This window comes from Thunnus thynnus, chromosome 5 (genome assembly GCF_963924715.1).
Source record: "Thunnus thynnus chromosome 5, fThuThy2.1, whole genome shotgun sequence".
Classification (NCBI taxonomy): domain Eukaryota; kingdom Metazoa; phylum Chordata; class Actinopteri; order Scombriformes; family Scombridae; genus Thunnus; species Thunnus thynnus.
In genome coordinates, this window is record NC_089521.1 from 32,796,075 (window position 1) to 32,805,806 (window position 9,732).

General features: G+C 38.6%; 1 protein-coding gene across 1 annotated transcript in view; it reads left to right on the forward strand.

The window, feature by feature from the left end:
- Positions 1–9,732, forward strand: part of LOC137183651 (voltage-dependent calcium channel subunit alpha-2/delta-4-like) — an 85,929-nt gene that overhangs the window by 33,413 nt on the left and 42,784 nt on the right. Inside the window, exons 17-27 of the mRNA XM_067590844.1 lie at positions 104–178; positions 1,425–1,511; positions 2,065–2,136; positions 3,069–3,130; positions 5,222–5,289; positions 6,282–6,327; positions 6,661–6,758; positions 6,961–7,051; positions 7,397–7,489; positions 8,303–8,424; positions 8,560–8,628. Of these exons, the coding sequence (XP_067446945.1) occupies positions 104–178; positions 1,425–1,511; positions 2,065–2,136; positions 3,069–3,130; positions 5,222–5,289; positions 6,282–6,327; positions 6,661–6,758; positions 6,961–7,051; positions 7,397–7,489; positions 8,303–8,424; positions 8,560–8,628 (883 nt within the window). The remainder of the gene's footprint in view (positions 1–103; positions 179–1,424; positions 1,512–2,064; positions 2,137–3,068; positions 3,131–5,221; positions 5,290–6,281; positions 6,328–6,660; positions 6,759–6,960; positions 7,052–7,396; positions 7,490–8,302; positions 8,425–8,559; positions 8,629–9,732) is intronic.

Below are 9,732 nucleotides of genomic sequence, written 5' to 3' on the forward strand. Positions count from 1 at the left end.
TTTAGTTTAAATAAATGTTTAAATCTACATCCTTTTTTTTTAAAGATCTTTTTAAGAGTTTTTACAGTACAAGCTTCATCGTCGAGATGTTCTTCCTCCTCAGCTGGGAGCTCACGGCTACGCCTTCCTCATCACCAACAACGGTTACATCCTGGCTCACCCTGACCTTCGACCTCTGGTGAGTTCTTTGCACCCTTTATTTATCTAAAACCTGTCATGTTTTCCCAGGCGTTCGTTATTTCACATACAGTTGTGCTCATAAGTTGACATACCCTGGCAGAATCTGTAAGATGTGTACCATTCATGGTGTCTATAGTTGTGATGATAAAACTCAGTTTTGGTCTCATCGCTCCAAATAACTTTGTTCCAGCAGTTTTGAGGCTTGTCTCGGTGCTGTTTGACATATTGTTAGCAGGCTTTTTTGTGGCGTTGGCACAGTAACGGCTTTTTTCTGGCAACTTGACTGCGCAGCCCATTTTTGTTCAAGTACCTCCTTATTATGCATCTTCAAACAGCCACATGCAACTTTCAGCTGAAGTTGTATGTGGGTTTTTCTTTGCAATCTGAAGAATTTTCCTGGCACTTGTGGCTGAAATCTTTGTTGTTCTACCTGATTGTGGTTTGGTATCAACAGAACCCTTCATTTTCCACTTCTTCATCAGAGCTTGAACACTACTGATTGGCATTTTCAAATCTCTGGATATCTTTTTATATCCTTTTCCTGATTTATAAAGTTCAACTCCCTTTTCTCGCAGGTCCTTTGACAGTTCTTTTGCTTTCCTCATGGCTCAGTATCCAGTGGATGAAATGTGCAGGAGTCTCTCAAGAGCTGAGAAACTCATTGACTATTAATACATAAACACTAATTACAATCAAACCAGTCACAGGTGTGGAAACTTACCCTTCACAGCCATTTAAACCTGTGTGTGTCAACTTGTTTGTTTATTATCAGGCCAAACATTCAAGGGTATGTAAACTTTTGATCAGCACCATTTTGGTGATTTCAGTTATCATTATGATTTAAAAAGGGAAAACACAATAATGTGAAAATAAATGGCTTCACCTGACCTCCATCCCTAAATAAAAAAAAAAAGTTTTCAGCATCATGAGTCATATTTTCCAAAAAATGGCAAATATTTCACAAATTCTACCAGGGTGTGTAAACTTATGAGTGCAACTGTATATAACAAAACACAATGTGACACCAAACAACAGAACAAAATACTACAAACATAAATTACATCAGACAGAAAGTAGCTGCAGTGCAAATTGATAAATTTAGAGCCCTGCAGCAGCTCTGATTTACTAGATAATGTACTGTCACAATATAGCAGAAGTCCTGAAGGGTACATTAAGGGGATATAGGTATTAAATATTTATAACACACACACACACTCAGTAACAGCGTCTCCTTTGCCCAACAGTACAAAGATGGAAAGAAACTGAAGCCAAAGCCAAACTACAACAGTGTGGATCTGTCTGAGGTGGAGTGGGAGGATACGGAGGAGATGGTAAGAAGTCAGAACCTTCACATGTTTTAACCCCTTCATGCATAGTGGTCACTACAGTGGAAAGCCGTTTTCTTATATATGCATGGGGTTTTGATGGTATAGTTGCACATCAGTCAACACAGTGGACTCTAGTGTGTCATCCCATACACTGCCATCCATTGGCCAGCCTTTGTAAGTGCAACACAAATTTCTCAAAACCAAGATGGCCGCCGGCCGGCTGGAAATGCTCCACAGCTCAGGAACATCTTGCCAATCCTTCTATAGTAATAGACCCTTGCAGGTAAATAAAATTTGTAACATCTAAGGAGTAATAAAATTGTTAAAATGTCCAAGTATTGATTTTATGTTGGGAGAAAATGACGATTAATCATCTGTCCACTAAGTTTGACAAACTCCTTGAAAAATGTGTGTTTTATAATTTTTTTTTCATGCCTAAAGAGGAATAAAAACACTCCTGACTGAGGTTATCATAATTCATGCATGAAAGGGTTAAACAAATGTTATAATATAAGAGAAAAGTATTTTGATTCTGTATCTTGTCTTAATCTTCCAGCTGAGGACAGCGATGGTGAAGGGAGAGACGGGCCGCATCAGTCTGAACATCAGAGCATCAGTGGATAAGGGGGTGAGGAATCAACACAAATCTAATTAATCATATTAATCATAATTGTTTTTATTTAAAGGTTTTACTCCTCTCCATCACATTCGTCAATTTTGATAAAATCTTGGGATGATTCTCTTAATATTGGTTTAATTTTAAATAAGAGTTTTATTACTGGCCTCATTGGATGCTGTGGTTCAACATTTAAACACTCAGTGGTGGAAGAAGTACTGAGAAACTAATGTGTGGGGAAATTATGTTGAAATATATCTCTATACTCTCAGAAACTTGTTTCTGTAAGGCCACTTTCATATCTGCTTCAAAATAACATGACGTCACATAAGAGAGAGTGATCAATAAAGGTCCAGTTTAAAGACATTGCTCAAACTTTTCCCTCTGAATGTCTGCATGTTCGTCTTATATCACTAATAAAATCCTCCATTAACAATAAATCCAGTAAGAAATTCAACCAGGAAGTTGCTCAAGTAACCGTAGCGACACCATAATTAAAAAATACACCGTTACACGTAAAAGTCCTGCACTCCAAATCCTACTTAAGTAAAAGCACCTTTTTTTTGCATACTGTATAATTATAAGCAGAAAAATGTACAGCATGTATTTAAAAGTTTATCTGAAGCTAATATGAATCTTCAGCGTCCAAATGAGTCAAATCAAGTAGATATCTTTCAACGTTACAGTCTTTTTAGTGCCAAAGTTCCTCTTTTTGTTACTATACTTCCACCTGCAGCTCAACAGGGAAACACAAAAAGGGAATTTTACACTAATGTTCAGTATAAACAGGAGGAATGATTACGGCAAGAAAAAGTTTCAGTGTTCATTTGGGCTTCTGACTGTTGTTTAAACACTGACTTGAAAAATAGTGAAGTCGTCCTTTAATGTCTGGACTGTTAAAGGCTCGACTCTGATCATAACATGTTTCTCTTCTCCTCCAACAGAAAAGACCTCTGTACCTCATCAATGACTATTTCTACACAAACATTGATGAGACGCCTTTCAGGTAAATATTATGTTTTTTCTTCAAGTCTTTTTTAACATTTTTAAATTCTCTTTCTAAGAAGAAAGACAACACAGACACAAAAAAGATCCTTCATGTGTCCCGGATGCATCTTTAAAAGAAACAAATTCAAAAAATCTAAATTAATTCTGATGTTAGAGGTGAAAGTTGTATTTTCTCAGAGAATTTCTTTCTTGGGTTGTACTAAAAATCCAAAAGGTTTTCTGTCTATATCATAAGATAAAAGAGCATCTAAAGTACGAGACAGTAACATTTGACATTTTAAGGAAGATTCAGATTAGCGAGATTTATTCAATTCAGAAAAACAACATGTTGAAGTACAAGACAGACAGATTTTAGACACGGAGGTAAAGAAAAACTGGTGATGATCATAAATCAGTTCAGTCAAATCCAAAGTCGAGAACATGTGACGAAGCCAGTTTTTTCCCCTCAGACTGACTGTCAGTGCAGCAGGAGACCGACTCTAAACTCTGGTGATTTAGGAAAAGTTTAACTCACATTATTCTTTTACGCAACAGTAACTCATCGATGAAAACAGGCAGTTCACGTTAATAATAGTCAGTTTTTGTCAATAAAATAATGAGCAACTTGATTTTCCTAATAATGTTAATAGTTGATAACAATTTAATTGGACTTGTGGGGTATTTATCAGCACTCTGAGGCATCACAGAAAGTGAGAACTACTAGTCAGTTAAACATTATACTGTTAACTCAAATTGGCACAGCAGTGATTTGGATTAATGGTATAATGTTGACTATTAGCATGGTAGCATGCTAACATTTGCTAATTAGCACCAAACATAAAGTAGGAGGCTGATGGGGATGTCATTAGTTTAGCAGGTATTTAGTTATAAACCAGAGTTTTGGATGAATTCCTCATCACATGATGGTGACGCTAGATGAAAAAGTCAGAGGAACATCGAAGTTATTACATGAATGTCTTCACCAAATGTCAATTCATCCAATAGTTGTTTCGCTCTGGACCAAAAAGTGATGACCATCTGTTACAGCTAGCATAGCATAGCAAAAAACAAAAACAAAAACACAAATGTAAAGTGTTCTCAGTTTTTTAAGTCTGTCTTAAAACAGCAGTCAGGTGTCCATATGTGTGTGAGGCCAAAATCCACAGTGTGTCCACATTAGGGATGTGCAGAGATCTCAGTATTTGTATTTGTATCTGTATTTGTTGAGGCAGCAAAATTATTTGTATCTGTATTTGTATTCGAATAAAAGTGGAAAGAGGCTTAAAAATCCTGTTTTTGTTTTTATGACACTTTTAATTTTAGAAAATCAAAGTGTCACAATAAGTATTCATGAATAAACTACCTATGAAGGAGGTCCCCACATCGGGTCTTGAACTGGAGTCTCCCAGATCATAGACGACTGCTCTGATTACTGAGCTAAAACTTTACTCATCACCTCATTGCAGACAGACCTCTACCTATTTATACACCCATAACACACAGACAGCACACCATGTAACGTGTAGGGAGGAACTTCAAAGGTGATTCTTGCTTTGCACTTTTCATGTATTACCTATTTTTTACAACCTAACTTTGTGGAAAGGAGAAGAGGAACAACAGGTTATGAAGAGTCCCTTTGGAGCACTTCGCTTGTGTCAGTAGCTCAACTTTATCTCTGGGGAACACCCCCAACAAATTATTTTTAAAATATTTGTATGAAACAAATATTCGTATAAAACCCACTATTTGTGCTTTGCCGAATAATATATTTGTATTCGGGCACACTACTAGTCCACACAGTCACAAACAGACTTGAAAATGTTCATCAAAAATGTTTGTTTATGTTATAAAAAAATAAAATAATATTAGATGGTATTTATCAGATTTTGTAATTGTTTATATATCAGTATTAATATCAGCCTCAAAAATCCAGTTTGTATCAGACTCTTTCATCATCACTTAATAGTGAATTTCACTAAAAGGACACGATAGTTGATGGTTTTTGTTTTCTCTGGTGATACATCCAGTTGTGTCTGTGTGGTTTGACCACTAGAGGGCAGCATGTTTGTTACACAGTATGATTCAGTCTCTCCTCTCTGTGGCTCTGCAGCTTCGGCATGGCGCTGACGAAGGGTCACGGGAGTCTGATGTTTATCGGAAATGTGTCTGTGGAGGAAGGTAGGATTTCCCACAATCCCCTGCATGAGTTTTACTTATTCAGCTATATCACTCACTACACTTCCCTATAATTAACCTACTTTTTCTCTGATGATTTCTGCAGCTTTGATATTGTTTTTTGTTTTGTTGTAAACCTGTGGTCACGTGCCCTCTGAGAGCCATGTGCACATTGGTTTTATACCCACAATGCATCACAGAGCTTCACCAAGCTGCCGTGATAGATGTATTTAGCCCCATTTTGATCAAAAAGTTCCAGGAACCAGAGGAACTAACCTCAGGAACTAACCTCAGGAACTAAACTTGGAACTAAAAGTCACTGTTGTGCATCCTGTTCGTGTTTCCACCACATCTGAAGAACCAGTTAGATCCTGCAGATCAGACCCATGAGGAATTAAAAATGCAATATTAACACATAAGAAAACAACTGTCGTCCTGTTTGCATAATTCTGATGTTTTGAGTTATAGATGTAATGAATGAATGAAAACGCAGAGGAGGAAAAGACTGAAAACTCCACAGTGAATCATCTGTTGAGTGTTTGACGGTTATTTATTTCTGCTCTAGAACGTAACTGCTATGAAGTGATCACCTCTCTCTCTCATTCACTTCCTACCTTTGGAGGCCGACAGCAAAGTCAAACTTTACTCTTACGTCTTAACAAAGAGGATTTTTTTCTCCTCGTCCTAAATCGATACTAGAGCACTTCCTTGGTTTATGAATAAGCGGTACACCAATTACAACTACACCAATCAGTGATGGTCACCCCTGCAAACCCCACCTTCCCCTCTGAGCAGGGACTTTTTTGGGGAGTAAAACAATCTCCCAGGAACTACATTTAGACCCTGGTTCCTCCGGTGGAAACACTGCTGTTGATTGGCAGAAGTAAAAGAACTTCATACACCTGACCTGACAGCTGTAAAAAGGCTTTTTACTCTTAATCTTATATGTTTTCAATTTGAACAGACTTCATTGTGTTTTTTGCTTTCCTCCGCAGGGCTGCATGATCTCACCTCTCCAGACCTCTTCATCGCCTCCGAGTGGTACGTCTGAAACCAGAACACATCATTATGAAACGTGATTTAAGACGTTTAGATTTCATCAGGATGCAGCAATTTGACCTTTAATCTGTTTATTTGTGCAGAAGACACAAATGAATGAGTCGAATAGATCAGCAAATGACAAATAATATTATAATATCGGTCTGTTATCTACAAAGCTTAATTACATAAATCATATATGTGTGATGGGCGTCCAGGTAGTAGAATGGAAGAAGATGAGAGCCATGTGAATAAAGTGAGATTCAGGATTTGCACAATTTTAAATCTCTAAAATCAGTTTTTAATAAACCTTTTTAATAAACCTCTTTTCTTCAGGACTTACTGTGAGACAGACATCGACCCCGCTCACCGAAAGTACTCTCAGCTGCAGGCCGCCATCCGCTACCTGCTGGGGAAGGAACCCGACCTCGAGTGTACGTTTTTGAATTTAGTTCCAACAAAAAAAAACGTATTAAAAAGTCTTAAATTTCCTGATCAAAGGTGATTAACGTCGTCTCTTTCCTGCTGTAACATTAGTTCCATTAGTCTTGGACCCGACAACATTTGAGAGGGTCTGATTTAAAAGTGATCAGTGTGTGGTTGACCTTCATTTGACCAAGCCTTTCCGTTACCTAGGTGACGAGTTGTTGCTGCAGCAGACGCTGTTTGACGCCGTGGTAACGGCTCCGCTGGAAGCCTACTGGAACGCCCTGATGCTCAACGACAGGTGAGACAGGAGACACACTCACACTTATGTTTGACCCAGAAAACAACTGGGAGATATTTTCTACTAAAGATACAAATATTTTCAATATTCAGAGGTTTGAGTACGATAAACTAAATTCAGTTCATCTTTATGATATGGCAGCAGAGACGTAAGAGATCCAAAAAACCTGGACAAATAAATACACAACTATCTGCTCGGCTAGATAACAGTAGACGTAAAGTGGAAAATATGTTTTTTGGCTTAGATATTTTTATTTTGCAAAATCACTGATTTATATATGGTAATTATTTCTGTTATAAAGCTGCAAATCACCTTTCACCGTTCGCGCGTGTGTGTGTCGCACAGGGTGGAGCCAGGGATTGAGACGGCCTTCCTCGGTACTCGTGCCGGCCTGATGAGGATCATGAGATACGCAGGAGTGGAAACCAGAGTGGCAAAGTAAGTAATGTTCACTCACAGCTTGGCAGACGCTGTACGGATTAAAGGACGGATTCACACTTTTCAAGTTAAAGTCCCTCTTTTTGTTACTATACTTCCACCTGCAGCTCAACAGGGAAACACTGTCCGAGGAAACACAAAGAGGGAATTTGATGCTAAAAAGACTGTAAATGTGTCAGATATCCACTTGATATGACTAACTCAGACTGATGAAGCTGAATATAAGCTCCACACAGACTTTTAAATGACTGTGTGGACACACTGTGATTTTATCCTCCATCACTTCCATTGAAAGCACATTTGAAGGATCTTTTAATATCCAGTATGAACAGGAGGAATGATTACAGCGAGGAAAACCTCTTTCACTGTTCATATGGACACCTGACTGCTGGTTTAAGACACACTTGAAAAATAGTGAACCTGTCCTTTAAGACGGATTCTTAACCCCAGATTGTAAATTTTAAAAATGGAGCCTTATTTCTGCCAGAATGGTTGTCTTGTTCTAACAATTTTCAGTTAACTGGCAGGTCAGAAAGTTCCTTAATCTGATTTCCACCATGGCTGCTGTCAAAAGATGCATTTTAAACTATACTGAGCTGGTTTTGATATTTTTGTTCATGTTGAGGCTAAAACTACAGTCTGCTGAACAGACCTTCCAGCCAACTGTAGCTCCAAAAGCCTGGAAGCCCACACTGAGGGGGGAAAATCGCTGAAGTCACATTTCAGTAGTTTGGTGCTCTTTCAGCACATTAAACAAAGGTTGACACGTCTTCAAAGGAAAATGTTGTCTGATGTTGAACTTAAACTCAACAGGAGGTTCCTGACTCCAGCTGATAAAGACAACCTGTTCACCATCGATCACTTCCCGCTGTGGTACCGCCTGGCTGTGGAAAATACTCCTGGAAGCTTCTACTACTACCCCGTCAACGACAAAGGTCCGTCTCCGACCATCTCCTTAGCCCTCATTTATTATTTCTATTAGTATATTTTTTGTGGGAAGATTATTATCATCGTCATTAAATGTATCTCTAATCAGCTCGTCTATAGTAAAGTAAATTCTCTGTCAACAGGAGTGAAGTACGTCATGGCGACGACAGCGGTGACGGTGTCATCTGAAGGAAGGACCGCCATGGCTGGAGGTGAGTTTCAAACTCTCCTTTTCTTAAAAAAGCAGAAAAGCTGTGATTTTCACCTCATCTGTAGGACATCTAAGATATGTTGTGAGTTGCTGTTTTTATTGATTTTGCTTATTGATTTTGTTCTGCACTGTTTCCTTAATTGGTCACATTTTTTATCAACTCATGGGTGGTAAAAGACCAGATACTGTACATGGTATACAGTGTAATCTTTCTAAATTGACAAAAAAACATCCTTTAAACAAGAAAAAAAGATTTTTCATTAAATAAAAAGGGTTTTTCAGGTATCAGACAACTTTAAAGGTGTATAAATTAAGATTTTAGACGTTTACTTTTGATCAAATGAACATCTGATATGTATAATGAGCAGTACTATCACTCTCAGCCACACTGTGCTGCCTGCAGCCTTTCTGTTGTTATCTTGGCCCTGTGTGCCCGCTGTTGTCAAAGTACGGTGCGTAACTCTGCCCGCAATCTAACAGAGGTTATAAAGTGGCGTGATTTAAACGGCGGCCAGACAGACTGTTCCGCAGGTGATGGATGATCCTTCAGCCACTAGACCGAATCCCAAACAATACTGATTAAACTGAAAAGACGATGTTCCTGTGCAAAAAGAGAGCAGGGCGGAGAAAGAACTGAAACAAGGATAAACGGGTTTGGCATTTGGGAAATGGAGAGCATTAAAGGAAGCCAAAGGACTGAAACTAGAGGGCGATGTGATGTCGTCTGCCTCTCCTTCCTCTCCCTCTGCCGGCTCCACCTTGCTGTCTTCCAGCTCCTCTTTGTCTCCTAGAAGTTGTATGTTGTGATGTTGTGTTGTATCCAGGCGTCTGTAGTTAGGAGGGGCTCAGGAAACAGGAGGGGAGGGGTGAGAAGTGACTGATGCTGAGTTTGTTTTGGAGTCTCACTTACCCTCTAGCGGCCAGAAAAAGTTAGTTATAGTCGCTTTAACGTGATTTTAAAAGCATCCAATTCTCCATCCCCATCATAACGCACAGTAGAGGTTACTTTTTTCATATTTTAATAATCTTATTTGCTAATATAACTCCCAAGGTTAGAGTGTATTGATGATATAGAGTGATATTCTTCACTGAGTCTTAGTTAAGT